The following is an 18,868-nucleotide window of genomic DNA, read 5'->3' on the forward strand; positions in this document are numbered from 1 at the left end:
CCGCTGGGTAAGGTTAACTTAACTTAATACACTTAGGTTATGACGTTTTAAGCAATGCATTTTGTATGGGTTTGTTGAAGAAACTGTGGTGAAAATTATGCCTTATCTTAGCGTCAATTGCAATTACCCTGTCGGTTCTTATCGAAACACAAACAACTTGGTATCAAAAGATAAGTGTCAAAAATTTGAGTTAACCCCGGGACGTATTCATGGTATTAGAGGTTGTTAGTCATTTGTTGACCGAAAGTGAGTAAAAAAAAAAAAAATTAAACAGTTGCGTTTTTTGTTTTTTTTTAATTTATTTTTATTTTTGTATGGGTAATGAATGAAAAAGCTTAATAAACAAATAACAAAAACTTTTTTGTTTGTATGCCTTGTTTTTTTTTGTTTGTATGCCTTATTTTTTTTTGTTTGTATGCCTTATTTTCTTTTGTTTGTATGCCTTATTTTTTTTTGTTTGTATGCCTTTTTTTTTTTTGTTTGTATGCCTTATTTTTTTTTGTTTGTATGCCTTATTTTTTTTTTGTTTGTATGCCTTATTTTTTTTTGTTTGTATGCCTTATTTTATTTTGTTTGTATGCCTTATTTTTGTTTGTTTGTATGCCTTATTTTTTTTTGTTTGTATGCCTTATTTTTTTTTGTATGTATTTTTTTATGTGTGGAAAACAGTTTTTATATCCTTAAAAACTTAAAGTTGAGAAAAATATCTGGAATTTTCGAAATACCTTGATAAAGAGAATTCCTGATTGATATATATTATGTTTATTGGAAAGATTTATTTTTTTCATTTTTTGTGAAACAAAAAAATGGCTTTGTTTTTTAAAATTGTTTATAATCAATATGAAATAAAAATTTTCTCTTATAAATTTCATTGCTAAAAAAAGTTAAAATTGCAAAGTGTCAATGGAGGTTCGCAGGATTTTTTGATGTTTCAGTTAAAACCAGCGATAATATAGCTCATATTTTAATGCGGAAACTTTTTTTAAAAATATCCGGATAATATATTGAAGAAATATCCGGATGTATTTTGTGTAACTAACAATATCTCACATCGTTGAACAGAAAATTATTATTGTGAAATATCTGGAATTCCGGAATTATCCGGAAATAATCCCTGTAAGACACTTTCACGCACTGTTTAAACACCAAACTTAAGTATGTTTATGCCTATGCCAATCGAGGAGACTATTTTAAAAATAGCGATTGTGGAGTCCTTGGTAAAATAAACCTTTGACATCACTTCCCAAGCGTGAGGGCATTAATGTAGAAATTTTTTTATCTTTATCATCTTAAACTAAATTTAAATTCATCAAAAAATTTTAAATTTCATTCAAAATAATTGTTAACTACAAAAGTTATGACCATACGAGTATTCCAACCCCTCCCTTATCCCAAAATGAAAAGGATGTAAATTTTGCATCGTCATTACGTTTTTAATTTATTTTTAAATGAAATTTCAAAAAACCCATCGATGAATATAAATTTAGTTTAATATAGTAATGCTGAAATTTTTACATTACTGCCTTATGGTATGGGAGTGGGAGTGTGGGATCAAATGTTTTAGGGCTTTTTGTTTCCGAGCCTCCAACATAGCAATTTTTTGCAATGCCTCCTCTCATTCGGCAAAGGCATAAGCATACTTAGTTTGGAGTTTGCACAGCGCGTGAAAGTGTCTTGGAACATCAAAAAATCCTGTGGTCGTCTATGAAAGTGTTATTTTTTAAATGTTGTTATAAGTAAAACCAGTTGGAAATTTAATGGAAGAAAGAAATCGAAGAAAACTGTTAATAATATTTTTGTGTTTCATTTTTAGATTGTCATAAAAGATCTTGGAAAGAGTACGCCAATTGACAAATTTGTTTTGAGTTTAATTGAAAAATTCGACCAGATTTTAACGTAATTTTAACATTATTTCATTCATAGATATAAAGACGAAAAATCAAGTGCCCAAATTTTTGTCCCAAAAAATTTTGTAACAATTATTTTTACATATATTTCACACTTTATTAGCATATAAAAAAATAAAACTTTACCTATCTAATTATAACACTTTTTCGCATCTTTCTATATATCTATACATCTTATAAAATAATTTGATCTTTACATTAAAAAATTTATATTTAAGATTCTTACAATTATCCTACTAATATAAAACTTTTAATATTTAGTCTTATATTTCTTCCCATGAAATTATCGATTTAAGACATAAAAGTAATTTTTACGTTAAATTACTTAACGGCTAAACATAGCTTTTTAAATTCGCATCATAGACAAAACTAGTTCGATTATCTCTTTGTAATTCCACGCGTCACCTTTTAACCGTTTGCTGCGTATGCCTGAAAAAAATGTTTGAATTTTATTAGCTTTAAACTTCATCCAGAGAATCACTTGATTTATTTTTTTTTCCAAATGGTTGCCTTTAATGAAAACCATCAGAAGAAATATAACTAGAAAATATATAGAATCTAGAAAATATAACTACCAATATACTTACATCCAGTTATTAATTTTTTCATACTAATTATGGAATATTTACTTGATTACGGAATATTTTTTACTTACTTGATTATGGAATATTTTTTACCTACTTACATACTTGATTATGAAATATTTTTTAAGTTTCTAAAATACTAGAAATTCAAAACTTTTAAGAGATTTATTAATTTTTAGTTTTTAAACTATTTTGCAACAGATTAACGGTAAATAAGCTTGTTACTAACACGATATTTAAAAAAGAAAAAAAACAACAATTAAGTGACGTTTCCACACCTACCGTGAGTCGACACTTATCTTAGGTTTTAAATACTAACATAAATTTTGCAAAAGCAGTTATTATTTTTTTTTAATAATTTGCGTACCAACAACATCGTCATGCACTTCTTTTACAATACGTAGAAACCGTAATATATACTTTGGGTTTATGACGTCAACATATGAAAATACTTTTTCTTAAAGAAGCTGCTGTTAGAAGCGTTTCACATAAAACAAGGAAATTTAAAAAGATAACATAAAATTTTATTTCTAAATTGACTTAATCAGGTAAATAAAACATGAATCATTATTAATATCAAAACCACTCATCATTATGTATCAATGTAGTAATTTTGAATGTACGATAAGTATGAACTAAAAAAAATGTCATTCCATACATATCGTATGTTCAATGAATAATCAATTCGTTTCTTTTTTAACTATAAAAATAAATATTATTTTACTAAGATTCTTTTACAATGGCAAGACAAGAAAATATAGATATAGTCAATGGCAAGACTTTAATATACAGATAGTCAATTACGTGATGCTATTATGGCTGTTGAAAAAGGTATGGTTGTGTACAAAGCGAGCAAGACATTTGGAATTTCTTATCAGACGCTTCGTGATAAAATATCTAGAAGAGCTTCTTTGAAGATACAAGACTTCGGGTATGAATCGGTACTAGGTGAACACATTGAAAACAAGTTAGTCGAGTGGTTACTAACATGCGCCAGAATGGGATTTGCCATGTCTGCCGGACAACTATTAGATACTGAGCAAAAATGTTTGAATTCCAACAATATAAAAAAACACAATTTACTAATAAAGGTCCTGCAAAAGGTTGGTTTTATGCATTTCTTCGCCGTCACGAACAGCTATCTCAAAAACGAGATGAATACTTAAACTTAGCTAGAGGAGTAACTGAAAAAGCCATTAGAGATTGGTTTGCTGAAATTCCGAAGCTTTTGGGAGAAAACGCTCAATATTTAAATGATTCGATGCGCGTTTTCAATATGGATGAGAGTGGTTTTCAGTTGTCACCAAAAACTAATTTATTAATTGGTGAACGAGGAAAATATACATATGAAGAAAGTGCTTGAAGTAATAAAAAAAAGCATCACCACTTTATTTGCAGTAAATGCCAGCGGAATTTTCGCTCCATCATTAACAATTTTTAAATATGTTTGTCTTCTAAATAGAATTATAAATGCTACTCAATCAGGATAAGGTATTGGAAAAAGTGAAAATGGTTGGATGATCGCAGAATGTTTTTTTGTATTTTTTACAAACGTTTTTCATCTATTTTTGATAAAGGAAGAAATTCCTTTACCAGTTACTTTTTTTTTTTTGATCATGCATCATGCGTCATTTTTTTGATCATGCGTCACTTTTTTCTATCGAAATCAATGAGTTTTGCTCTAAAAATAATTCTTGTTGCTTTGTTTCCAAATGCAACACACATTTTGCAGCCGCTCGATGTGGCAGTTTTTGGGCCAATGAAAGTAAAGTGGAAACCTTTTTGCCGACAATGGCGCATTGACCATGAAGGACAAGAAATAAACAATGAAAATGTACCAGAAGCATTAAATTCATTTATAATCAATCCTTCTATGGCAAATAATATTCAAAGTGGTTTTAAAAATACCGAAATTATTCCATTTGATACTAATAGTGTTGACTACACAAAGATTGTTCAAAGATTATCTGATTCAACTGTTGCTCCAACTCCTTATTTAGAAGAGAACCATTCAAGTATGACTTTACCAGCTTCCTCTCCCATAACCTTTATTGAAAAGTGCATTGATCTAAATATTTTAGAGCAGTTTAAAATAGCTGACATTTAGGTTGGAAAGGTGATCTTGAATACCTCCAGCTGTATTTTTTGGAAAAAAGCTTTATCTGAAACATAAAGACCGTAACTTTACCTGATGAAATACAACAGGATAATAAAAATCTATCAACAACTTGTAATTTAGAAAATGTGCAAATTATAACCGATATGGAAATGGCGGATTGCAATATTGCAGCGGTAATAGAACTAAAACCAGCTTGTTTCAGTTTGAAAATTGCAGCAGAAATCATAAATCCAATCAAAAGTGTTTTAATATGGCCAAAACAACCAGTCCAAACGTCCAAGCGCAAAATAGAACATTTACCATCGGTTGTAACATCTAAAACACGACAGCAAATTCAAAAGACAAAAGTGCAAGAAAAGTCACAAATAAGGATGAAAAATTAAGAAAGAAACAATTAGCTGCAGATAAAAAGTAAAAATAGAGGAAGAAAGATTAAGAAAGAAACAATTGGCTATGGAGAAAAAGTTATTAAATGCAAAAGCTAAAAAGGAAAGAAAAAACAAGAAAATTTAGAAAAAGAAAATTGCAAAAAGAAAAAGAAAGCTTTGAAACTGAGTTAGGAAACGAGTTCCATTCAAATTTTGACAATAATTATAAAATAAGACTTAGATAATTATGATGAAACACTATCCTTTCCAGTTTAAGAACTTAAAGGATATGTACATATATATATAATGAATGTTTATTTGATAGTCTTTTTTTATTTACTTATATACCTAAAAACTTTTAATAAAATGTTACTAATGCATCAATCTTTCATTTGAAACTGCGAGCGCATTATAAACCAGACATAAAGCAGGTTTTAAGATGTATATCAATAATATACATAATAAGGTTTTAAGATGATAAGTGTCAATAATAAATACGATAAGTGTGAAACACAATAGGAATGGAAAAATGCGCTTTAAAAGTTTGATTAAAATAAGTACATTATTGATTTAAATTAACTAAAAAAAAATTTACTAAAAATATCAAATTCATGTAGGGGAGACCGGAGAGACTTCGGACAGTTTTTACTCTAATTGAACTAACTAACTATTGTATTTTTTCAAAGTAAAATGTTGTTTTTGTCAAACTAGAATGATTTAGGTATCTTTTAAGATTTTTTAAATGTTTTTATAGGTTATCTTGATTTTCAATGTTTAAAAACTATTTTTTAAATAAAGACAAGTGTCTGAAGTCACCCTGCAGGGTGATCAGACATGTATAGGGGAGACTTCGGACTTGTATAGGGGAGATTAAGAACATCAAATAGATAAATAGGCAATTTCAACAATAATAGTTTACTTTTCATTTATAAATTATTTCAATTGGTATTCATTCAATTCGCATTTAAAATATGTATTTAAAACAACACAACATGGAACATCTAAAGTATCAGCGTTGTTGTCATTAAATCCATCGTCATCAAGGTTATATGCACTCTAAACCATTGACATATATATAGATCTATTGATTCATCTGACAAAGAATTTTGAAGGATTGCTTCTTTAAAGGTTTTTCCCTATAGAATCTTTTTCTTGATTGTCTGTTTTGAAGCCTCTTTGCCATTCTTGCTTTTTTTGCAGCTGCAAGCCCTTCTTTTTCTGGGTATAATGTGAATCAATAGAAATGCATCGCTTTGATAAAGTTTAGACTGTTGTTATGAGATGTTTCTGGAAAATTAGAATAAGTTGATGGGATCCTCATGTTATCAGCATCAGTTAAACATTATCCTCATCACCCAACAGAGCTATTGCAAGCAGTTGACCAATTAGTGAAAATGATACACATTGATCTTATGAGATCTTGGAGAAAAATTTGTAGGATATCATAAATGCTAACAGTTTGACCAGGTTGCGATAACATCCATAAATCTAGACCACTATTGTAAAAATATATTTAAACGGAATAAAGTTCTGTCTAATGGTTGAAGTTTATTTGATGTATGTAGTAGCAAGGTAAAAATTACATTTCCATTTTTCTTGATATAATTCAGTCTGTCTACATGGGACTCATGGCTGTCCATGAACATGTTTTATGCAGTCCATAAACTTGTTTTATGCAGAATAACGGACATTCTGAAAAAAATATCCTAACACCTTTGCAAAATTTTCACTTGTTATCCAGCCAGAAGGATTAAGCAAACCAAGTCCTGATGAGTCTGGAATACCTTGCATCATTTTTTTTTTATCAAAGTGGTGGCAACTTTTTTTGAAATTAGTTGTTACATCATCAGTTATTAAATCAATATTCTGATGTTCTTTTTGATATGGTATATTCTTTTTGATAGAATTTTAATTTGCTAACACCGTGTTTAGTGGCACTCTTTTTGATGCTCAAGTTGTTTGGACATCTTTTACAGCTAGACTTATCAAACTTTTTTCATTTTACACTGGGTAAAAATAATACACTGTGTACAGTTAATCACAATTAAGACTCATCAGAAAATGAATCAGAAATGAATGTTCAAATTAATAAAACTTTAATTTATAACAAAAATTTAATTACAGAAAGTCATTAATGTCTTAGCTACTGTAAATTTACACACATTTTTTAGAATTGTTTACTTCTGCTTTTTTTTTTTAAATATTTTAAAAGGAAAGATTTGATATAATTATTTTTTGACCTCATTTATATTTATAGTTTTTTAGGAGAAACTTACTTTCATGCCTGAATTTAGAAAACAATTCCAATTTTTTGTTTAATAAACATTCTTGGTTCGCATATGTAATTATTTCAAATTTTTCTTGAAGAGATAATACACATTTTTTGGAAATATTATTATATACAGGTGTTTTAAAGATGGACCAATTCAATATAAACTTATCAATATTTTTATCTTTTAATTCCTATATGTATTTTGCCAGCATGGTGTTTTTTGATTTTTTAAGTATTGTTTATGGTTGGCGAAACATTTTTTCACCCTCTGTTAGGCTAATATATGGTTTATTAGCTAATATATGGTTTATTAGGTAAATTCGTAAAAGAAACAACACATTAATCGTTATTTGATAAACATTTTCCGCTCATTGGACATTTGTTTTTTTTTGTTTACAATTACAGTTTTCTGTTGTTTTTTTATTTAGGATTTTTTTTTTGTTAAGCAAAGAATTGTTGTAACCTTTTATAATTCTTTCCATATTTTTTTGCAACATTAGGTAGCTAACTTTTATTGTACTTTGATTTAAATTTTATATAATTTATTAGAGGGTGGGAAATGCTTATCGTCCAATTTAAAAACACTTTTCCTATGTTAGTGGAAACATGAACCAAATTTCATTTTTAGTTCTATTTCGCCTTTTTGTATTCTTTTTTTCAGGGTCAAATTTTAGTTCAAAATTTTAAAATCCACTTTTTTTAAAAGCATTTTCAAAAACTCGTCGAGATATTGAATACATATTCATCAGAGGAGTTTTGGCTTTGCCTGTTATTAATTGAAAGTGGAATTTGTTTTAGAGTTTGGGGTGATTTGAGTTAAAATTAACATACAATAACTTATCATTTGGTTTTTTGAAACACTTATATGATTTTTCAAAGAGCTTAAAAGAAAGCATCAAGAAAATTCAAAATTCTTAAATTTAAGACCCCCCCCCCCCTCCATTTTAAAATTATGTTAAAAAAAGCAGAAGTAAACAATTCTAAAAAATACTTTTTATAATAGTTGTCAGCATATTCCCCAAATGTGTAAAAATTTACAGCAGCTGAGACATTTAGGACATCCTGTAATTTATATTTTGGTATAAATTGGTATGGTATAAAGTTTTATTAATTTGAATATTCATTTCTGATGAATTGATGAAACACAGTGTAAAATGAAAAAAGTATATATATATATATATATATATATATATATATATATATACAAATATATAAATATATATATACAAATATATAAATATATATATATAAATATATATATATATATATATATATATATATATATATATATATATATATATATATATATATATATATATATATATATATGTACACACTATATATAAGGGTGTCCCAGGCTATAAGGGTGAAATTTTTTTTTCATTTGACTCCAAAAACTTAAATGTTATTGAAATTGGATAGCGACGACCCTGCTGACTTGACGAGAAGTTAGTATGGATCTACAGGGACATTGTAGAGCTCATTATTTATATTACATTACATTAGTAAATAAAACACATTTATAATATTTATTATGTATTTATAGTAAAAGACACATTATTCATTAAATTTCCTTTTTAAAGTTTGCTTTTTACAACCAGGATATACATTTCTGTGTTCTTGTACGCAACTTAATAAAAATTGCTTTTGCTCCCCTTCAACAATGATTGAACCATGAAAGTTTTGCATTAATTTAACCGCTCTTTCTGCAGTATAATTAACTGCTCTCAGTGTCAATAGCTTTCTTTTAGCTTGTTGGAACAAATCATCATTTGACCATAAAGAAGGACTCTTCTTTAGAAAACTGTCATCAATTTTGAGTTGATTAAATAGGAACTTGTTTTTGACAGAGACAAAGTCATCAATGTTTTTTTCCAAAATTAAAACAGAAGGAACTGTTATCAACTGTATCACAAACTAAAACAAAAGCATAATTTACATATAAGACATACCAAAAAGTGGACCACAAAGTTTTTCTTTAAATGCAATCTAAGGTTTATTGTAAGCTGATGGGTTTTCTTTAGCTAAGTTAGCAACCATTTTTACTTTAGTTTCTTGATCGAAATCATTGTCAAATAAAGAAAAAACAGACACTCCATCTGTCAGATGCCATAAATGCTAGTAAAACTTCTGTAAAGAAAAAATTTCTGCTTTGGAAATGTTTATTGTCTTGTAATCTTTCATGGACTTTAAAAAGTTTGAGTCCTGATTAGATGCTTTTACTGCTAAAATGCATTGGAGCCAGAGTTTGATGTAGGATGTCATTAACAGACGTAGCGTCCGTATTCTTGTTTGAAATTCTGAATAAGGAGCTTAGTAATGATATTTTTAACGAATAAATGGCTCTCGCTATCCACCTAGTATGGTGCATAGCACCTGGAGGCTGAATCTTAAATTTCTTCTCGTATCTCCACCAAGAAATATTATTGAAAGCTCAATTAATTCACAATAGTCATCTCTAGCTATTTCTTTAGTCAAATCAAATCGGTAGAACTCTAGCAGTTTATTTCTAAAACATTTAAAAATTATAGCTCTTCTGTACAGATTTGTATTTTTGGCATCAATATTTTTCTTTTTGGCATCAACATCAACTAGTTTTCTCTGAACTTTTTCAACAACGGAATGTCTGGGCTTGTAGTTACTTGGCTGATTTTCGCTTCAAACACACTTTTTAATACTAGTCTGTAGACCTGATGACGACGAGCAAAAATAAGCATATCTTTATCCAGTTTTTGTTCAAGAAGCACACATGCACCATTAATATAGCCTGTAATTGAAGCAGTAGTATCACAACAGAGAATCTGCACTCTGTCCTCAAGATTCCAGTTGATAATAACATTCCAAATAGCCTGTACTCTCTAATTTTAGCACAGCGATAAGTTGTTCATTATTATCATATGAAATAACTATCGGGAGGCATTTTTTTAGATATATGTGAATCTAAAGTTGGCAATAGTTTGCCATCCCAGTAGATAGTTACCATATCTAGAATAATGTTTTGAAAATTAACTTTTATAGCTTCAGCCCGCTCTCTTCACATTTTGGTACGAACTCTATGGATTGAGGACATGATTATAGAAAAATCTGTGTTATGCCCTAGTGTGTGAATAGTAGTAGCTGACATCTATCTAACGAGGCAACTAACTTCGGATTTATGAAATTTTTCAGCATACAAGTTTTATCGGACTGAGAGGAAGCACCACTTAGGCTGGCTCTATTTTCTTGAAAATCTATTATTTTAGAATCAGAATATGAGTTTTCTTGTGGTGGTTCATAAGATGATGTCAACGGAGCTAATGAATCATATTATTTAGCACGTTGCTTTTCCTCCTCAATGTTTGTAAGGCGTGCCTTTTCCTCTTTTTCTGTAAGTTTTTTGTATATGTCTAATCCGTATACCTGCCTTTTCCCACTAAATAATACACTCATGAATAGTAAGATTTGCGCTTTCATTGACACTTAGATTAACTTTACAAATATTATAGAACACAACTGCCAGTAACTGTCTATTAGAGAGATGTTTTGAAATGGTGATTTGACGCTTTAGGTCTCCTATCAAAAATATCTCCTTAGAACATTGTAACTCCACTGACATGTTGACTACTCAAAAGTAATGCATTTACTAATAAAATAAACAAATAACAACAAGAAAGTGATGCAAGATTTTTGTTGCGCTGTATTGTGCAAGCACAGACAAGTTTTGCTGCAAGTCCTCACGGGTTATCGTGATCCTAAGTATGCAAAACTTTATTTCTAAATGTTTTGAGACTATTCAAACCAAACAGGGGGTATGGATCTAAAAAATATCTGTTTAAATTTTTTGGACACCCTAATATATATATATATATATATATATATATATATATATATATATATATATATATATTTATATATATAGATATATATATACATATATATATATATATATATATATATATATATATATATATATATATATATATAATATATATATATATATATATATATAGATATATATATATATATAGATATATATATATATATAGATATATATATACATATATATATATATATATATATATATATATATATATATATATATATATATATATATATATATAATATATATATATATATATATATATATATATAGAAACACATAAACTTATAACAATTATAAATAGCTATTTATAATTGCAAAATATGTGTGTTGGCAACACACTAAACAATTATGTATTGCATGGATAATTGCACAGTAATCAACAAGTAGAATAATATCATATATGCATTATACATTAAAGTCATGTGTAAATCCATCATTATTATCTCAGAGTATGGTTACAATATTAATTGTTAAACATGCACAAATTTTAATGGAAGATGGCAAATTGAATGAATGCTACATATTTGAAAATGGTAAAGATATCCGTGTTTTTTTTTTTTTAAAATTACAAAAAAAAAATTGCATAGTTATATAAAGCCCTTCAACCTGGTTATATAAAAATTTAACAATATAAAAAGAAATGTATATCAGTCATAGAGAAGCCATTCATTTTTAAGATGGTTGTCGAGAAGCATTAAAAATTTTTTTTGGTGAAGGTTCTTTTCAACTTCATTAGGAAGAAAACTTATTAAATCCATTTATTAATTATTCTTATAGAAAAAAAGTTTGTACGCATATTTAAGTGGAAGGAATGTTTTTTAAGTTTGAATATATGACCACAGGTTTGTGAATTGGTTTCAATTTTCAAATTTATTTGAAATCAGTTTCAAATAAATTTTTATTATGACTATTATTATTGCACCATTTGAAGACATTAAATAAATCTCCATGAATTAGTTTGTATTTTACACTTGTCATATTTAGTGCCCATAGTCTTTGTTCATACAGGAGATCGTTTAGACCTCTAATTTGTTTTGTCTTTAAGAAGCTGCAGGGTACAGATTGATCTGCAATATTCTAAATGTTTTTAATTTTTTTATTGCAAGGATTTTTTGTTGAAAATTTGCAAGGATTAGAGCTGGTAATAGTAATTTAAATGAGTATAGATTTGGATAAGATGAAAATATTCTTTTTATCAGACTCTATATTTGTGTTGCTTTGTTGAATAGCTATGTGTTTTGAAAATAATAAATTTGAGTCTATGTGAACACCTAAATCCTGTTCATAAACTGTGGGCTTAATGCTGACTCTTTTGTTTTGATCTAAATCATACATAGTGTACATATGGGATTTGTTGTTGCGTCCTGAGTGTAGTACAGAGCATTTATCAGTGTTAAACTTCATTCCCCATTTTTGAGAACATAGAACAAGAGTGTCAATATCATTTTGTAATTCTTGCATTGAGTTTTTTCAAGAGAACATAATATTTTTGTCTTCTTCGGTTTTCCAGAAAGTTTTTTATCCAACAAAAGTAATTGGTATTTGGAAACTTAAAGCTTATGGTATAAATGAACAAAGGTTTATTTATACCATAAGCTTTAAGTTTCCAAATAAGAAAGTTGTGTGGAACCTTATCGAAGACTTTTTCAAAATCAAGGTAAATATTGTTATCCTGTGATCGTGTCCAATAATCAATTACATTTAGTAGGTTGGTTAAACAGGAGTGACTTGGAAAAAATCCATGTTGGTATAAAGTTAATAAGCTGCTCTTAATTAGATGTGCCATAATATGATTTTGTATTATTCTTTTAAAAATCTTTTACCGAGATGCAAGTTAGACTGATAGGTCTATACTTTTAGCAATTTATTTTTGATCAATGTTTACTACTTTTGATCAATGTTTTTAGCAATTTATTTTTCAAATTCGATAATTGCTTTTCTGTTAATGATATCATTCAGCAAATCCAATCAACAGATGGTATCAACCCACAAAAATTTTATGTAAGTGTCTTATCACAAGTAATTATAATAATGCAACTATCATAATCATGTCAACACCATAGAAATCGTCATAATTATGTTACCAGTAATCGCAATAACTTAATAATCTTTTCACCAGTAACCATGATCCTACTATCATAATCATAGAACCATTAATGATGACAACCCTCATAATCATGTAATTCTCATAACCATGATTATGTAAACCTCATACCTTGCCACCTGTAATCACAATGTGATCATCATAATCATGTAGCCATGATAACATGCTCACAATTTTGTAGAACTTATTAGCTTGAATATAATTAATTTTCTAAACTGAGTTGCACATTCACATTCATCATTTTTTTTTACATTATTGTTCTATTTAATTATTTGATGATGTCACCTATATCCCACCTGAGTCAGTGTCCTAAACCCGACTAATCTCCCCTATTTAACATATATGCAACAATTATGTTTATATTTTTATTAACTTAAGGTGATACTACTCTACTAAAAACAATAAAAAATATTATTTTTTATCTCTTAAAAAATCAGTTTTATATATAAAGTTAACCATAAAAAATAACAAAAGGTTTCTCAATGAATCACTTGGTTGTTTGATCAAAGAAATTTTATTAAACAGTTTTGCTTTTAAATCTTCAAGATAAAAAATGATTTATTTAATGACAGCCTTTGTTTTATGAATGTTATAAGGTAAAATTAAACTTTGTTTTTTTGTTGATCATACAGTCATGTATTTAAGTTTATACATGTATATATATTAATGTCATATGATCGAAGTTTATATATGTATATATGTTATTAGTCATATGATCATGTTGATTAAACTTTGTTTTTTGTTGATCATGCAAACATCAATAAAAGTAAATTTCTCATGTGAACTATTTAAATTATAATTAAATATATAATTTATATAAATTCTAATTAATTATTTAAACTATTTTATACATTTCTGTTTGAACTGATGTAAAGTCTTGTACCCGCTTAATTTCTGTTTGACCTGGTGTAAAGTCTTTTTAACTTCTGTTTCATCTGCTGAATAGTCTTGTGGCTAATGACTTTTTGTTTAAACTGGTGTAAAGTCTAATTTTTAACTAAAAAAAATTTTTTTTCTTCTTACCAACAACACTATCCATATATGGGATCCGGCAAACTTCTAATTCAAAAGCAGTCTTATTTTCTAAACCAGATTTGCACTTGAACAAGTACCTTAAAAATATATATATATATATATATATATATATATATATATATATATATATATATATATATATATATATATATAATATATATATATATATATATATAATATATATATGTATATTTAAATTATAAATACAGTCACAACTTTATTTATTATTGTTATTCTTTTGTTAAATAATAAACAAAATAAAATAAATTTTATAAAATCTTTTGGCTTAAATCACAATTACCTGTCCGGATTTGAGTAGGAAATAATATTTCCTTCTGAACATAAAATTTTGAGCACTCTTTCAATTTCATCACAGACATCGTCAGCTGGCAAAGTTGAAGTATTTTCAACATGATAAATAGCCTGTAACAAATCAGAAAATAATAAAAAGCCTGCAAAGCAGAGACAAAATTAAGTTGTGTAACAAGTTAGAAAACATTAAAAAAAAAAAAGTAATCAAATGTTTATTTCACCTTGACTCTACGAGGTTTAGTTTCTTGTTTAAACAGTCCTGAAAGTCGGTTAGTAAACTAAAAGATATTTTAATTTAAATTTTTTTTTAGAAAAGTGCAAAAATAAAATAAATGTTTATACTAAATAAAGTGTATCAAATTGTTTTTCAATCTTTGTTAATAAATTTTGCTAACTATAACTTTTTTAAAAATTTCTTTAAATATTTGATAGTACCATAAAAAAATAGAAGTGTAAAAAAAAATTAAACCTAAAAAAATGAAATTTAACTAAATCATAAAATATACCTCTCTTAAAGAAGGAGTTCTTGAACGGGTCTCTTTCAATTGCTTTGTCGCATCTTTCTCTTCAATAACCAAAGAATCCAAGCCATCAATACAGGAAGAAGCTAAGCTAAAAGACATCAATACAGGAGAAAGCTAAGCTAAAAGACACCATAACACAAGGTTTTCACACAATTTTAAAAAACTTTGTCAACATTTTGAAAACCAAATAAAAAATACTTAAGGAAAAATACAAAAGTAATAAACACATACTAAATTAAAACCACAATCAAAACTACTACATAGCAACTTTAAAACACAACTACATAGCAACTTAAAAACTACAACACAACTACATAGCAACTTTAACATTGTTTTAAATTATTGAAATAAAAAAACTTATACATTAAAAAATCACAAAAAATTCAAAGTTTTCACAAATTAAAGTTTTGGCAAATTTTACAAATACTTTTGACACCAATAGGAGTCTATATTAGGCCAGTTTTGTAACATCAACGCACTTGTTGCTTATAGCAGAGAACAATCAAAAGACCCAAGATTAAACAGCAGAGGACAAAAGACTGGCTACTGTTAGGGAAATGCCAAAGTTGTTTTTTGAAATTAAACAAATTAGTAATCTTATTATGTCTAGCATTTTTGTTGAGCTAAAAAATATTATCTGTCTCAATTAATAGAAAAGCTCACAAAGCAGAATGTAAGCTTGTTGGACTTTTTCTTCTTTTTTAACTACCCCAACATATAACAAAACATATTTTGGCTTATATTAAGACGAAGGATTAATGGTTTTTAAGAATGCTAGTTAACACCTTATGGAAACAATTTAAAAAAATATTATTCAAACTTTTAAAAATAATGATCTTTTTATCTCTAGACAGTGCAACCTGAATATTGTAAACTTCCTTGATGTTTAACATCAATAACTTCAATTTTCACCACTGCAATTTTATATTTTTGTTTCTTGTTTTGTATTAGATGGCTGATTACTGCCTTTAGGCTTTTATCAGTCATATATATATATATATATATATATATATATATATATATATATATATATATATATATATATATATATATATATATATATATATGTATATATATATATATATATATATATATATATATATATATACATATATATATATATATATATATATATATATATATATATATATATATATATATATATATATATATATATATATATATATATATATATGTATGTATGTATATTAATATATAGTTACTATAGCATATATAGATAACAAAACTGCCCTAGATTTGCTTATCTTTATAGCATACAGCATTTTAATGAAAATTACAGCAATGAAAATTTAATCAAATAACATTAATAACAAAATTAAAGTTTAAATATCGTTTTCAATTAAAATGTGAAAAACTTGCTTCTTTAAGAAATATATGTGATAACATTTGGAACTAATTGACACTAAAACTATCAAATGTGTTAATAATTAATGTGTCAATGGTTTATTTAATGCATTAATTTTTATTATTAAATAAATACATATTTCTATTAGTTTATTATTGCAATAAAGAATTCATTAACACACTGTATAATACACATAAACTAAAATACAATTAACAATATTAAAATAATAAAATAAGCATAATGAATGTAAAATAAAACATTTTTTTACCGCTTTGTTTTACCGTTTTTACTTTTTTCTTTTCTTGTTTCAAATTCTTCCGCTGTATATAAAAAATTAAAAAAGAAAAAATTCATCTTTATAACTGCAACTGAAATTATAAAAGCTTGAGATAAAAAACACAAGATTTGATCTTTAGATAACTACAAATACCAAGAGATATCATAACAAAAATAAAACAAACCTTTTAAACGCCCTATGATAGGATAAATTGCTGCTGAGATATGTTTTTTTTCTATCTGCGCTGCTTTTTTTGCATTTGATATTTTGCCAATCTTTTGAATATCAGTTGAATCGTTAAAAGTCTGTGTTCTTTGTTTTATTGGCAACAAGTGTTCTTTATGCTTTTCAGTTTTTAGAGAAGGTATAATAATGTCAACCGCATTCGGCAAAGTACTTGCTCTTCTCTCACGTGGACCACACGAATCTTTTGTTTTCTAAAAATTTAATGACATAATTTTATTGACTTCACATATATGAGCTTATATACCTAATTTTGTCTTCTTTCATTACCTCATTCACATCTAATATTTAAATAGTACTGTGCATTAAAAACATCTACTTACAGTTTCAAGTGTACTCTGCATGCTAAAAGAAAAAAATAAACCAATTAAAAAAACAACCACATTTTTTTGTATGGAATGAACAAAACTAAAAAAAATGATGAATACTCTGCTTTGTCATCTTGATGGTCACTGCTGGAAAAAGAGTTTGCAAACTTTTTTAATTTTGCTTCCGTTAAGCTGCATAAGATAAGGTAAAAGGCTGTAAGGTTGTCATACTTAAACTAAAGGTAAAAAGCATAAAAAAAGTTTTTATGTACAGTTACTTTGTTAAGTCTATGAAAAGGTATCAGTAAGCATTGAAATGTAGGCATTTCTAAAATTCTTAAGAGCTGGTGGATCCCCAATAAATAAGATGGATCCCCAATAAACAAGGTGCATCCATAATAAACAAAGTGTATCCCTAATAAATCTCAAAAAATGCTAAATAATAAAGTAAAACATGAAAAAAAATTAACAGATTTTTTACATCAAAATTTATATTTAATATAATTTTTTTTATAAATAATATATAACTTATTTTGAATGTAATATTTTTGAAAGTTTTTTATAGGTTTTATAAGTTTATTATATTATTTTATTATACCTTAACTCTTTTTAAATAAAAACATAACCCAAAGACTTGACCTGATTAGAAGCTTTGGTTATATTTTGTAACTGCAAGTTTTGCAACTAATCAATAAATAACTTTTCTAAACAGTATAAATATTTTTTACTAACTTAACAAAGTAACAGTAGACAAAAAAGTTTATAGACAAATTTATACAACATTTCTAAAGCTTGTTCTAAGTACCGTAGTTAGTAACCATAAATTTGACCTAATTGCTTGGCTAAAGGAGGAATTTTTTGGCCTAACAATTACGTTAAACATAAATAAAATTAAATTAGTTATAACAATAAATATATTTGAATTTTTCTTTTTCACACTACAGATTATCAACTCTACTTACGTGAAAATGATTAATTAACTAAATGCATGTTAAATTACAAATAAAGCATAGACCTACAAAATAAACTCATAAAAAAACAAAAACAATCAAAAATTTCAACAAAAAAATTTTGTTTTTTTTTGTCTAAAAGAATCAAATAGGTTTAAAATTGATTTAGAATGTCCAAAAATGCAAGATAGATTTAGAAAGTAAAAAAAAGCAACAAATGTAAGTAAAAAAATGCAACGAATGTATTCTGTTATATGTTTCAATAAGGATTTCAAGCAACTAGAGGTTACGAGAAATTCAGTGCTATATTTGGGTTTGGCAGTAATTATCTATCTATAAAAATATATGTATATATATATATATATATTTAAATAAATATTTAATTTTATATATATATACATATATATATATATATATATATATATATATATATTATATATATATATATATATATATATATATATATATATATGTATATATATGTATATATAAGCACATTATATATATATATATATAAGCACATTAGATATATATATATGTATATATAAGCACATTATATATATATATAGGCACATTAGATTATATATAAGCACATTAGATATAGATATATATATATATATATATATATATATATATA

General features: G+C 26.6%; 1 protein-coding gene across 1 annotated transcript in view; it reads right to left on the reverse strand.

The window, feature by feature from the left end:
- Nucleotides 1-1,968: 1,968 nt before the first annotated feature.
- The window catches only part of LOC101238218 (maternal embryonic leucine zipper kinase), a 47,595-nt gene continuing 30,695 nt past the window's right edge, over nt 1,969-18,868 (reverse strand). The window contains exons 15-23 of the mRNA XM_065813134.1: nt 17,402-17,517; nt 17,297-17,318; nt 16,915-17,167; nt 16,722-16,773; nt 15,070-15,175; nt 14,785-14,841; nt 14,553-14,674; nt 14,240-14,328; nt 1,969-2,336 (exon numbers count right to left, since the gene is read on the reverse strand). Of these exons, the coding sequence (XP_065669206.1) occupies nt 2,254-2,336; nt 14,240-14,328; nt 14,553-14,674; nt 14,785-14,841; nt 15,070-15,175; nt 16,722-16,773; nt 16,915-17,167; nt 17,297-17,318; nt 17,402-17,517 (900 nt within the window). The 3' untranslated portion in view covers nt 1,969-2,253. The remainder of the gene's footprint in view (nt 2,337-14,239; nt 14,329-14,552; nt 14,675-14,784; nt 14,842-15,069; nt 15,176-16,721; nt 16,774-16,914; nt 17,168-17,296; nt 17,319-17,401; nt 17,518-18,868) is intronic.

Source organism: Hydra vulgaris, chromosome 12 (genome assembly GCF_038396675.1).
Source record: "Hydra vulgaris chromosome 12, alternate assembly HydraT2T_AEP".
NCBI classification, from domain to species: domain Eukaryota; kingdom Metazoa; phylum Cnidaria; class Hydrozoa; order Anthoathecata; family Hydridae; genus Hydra; species Hydra vulgaris.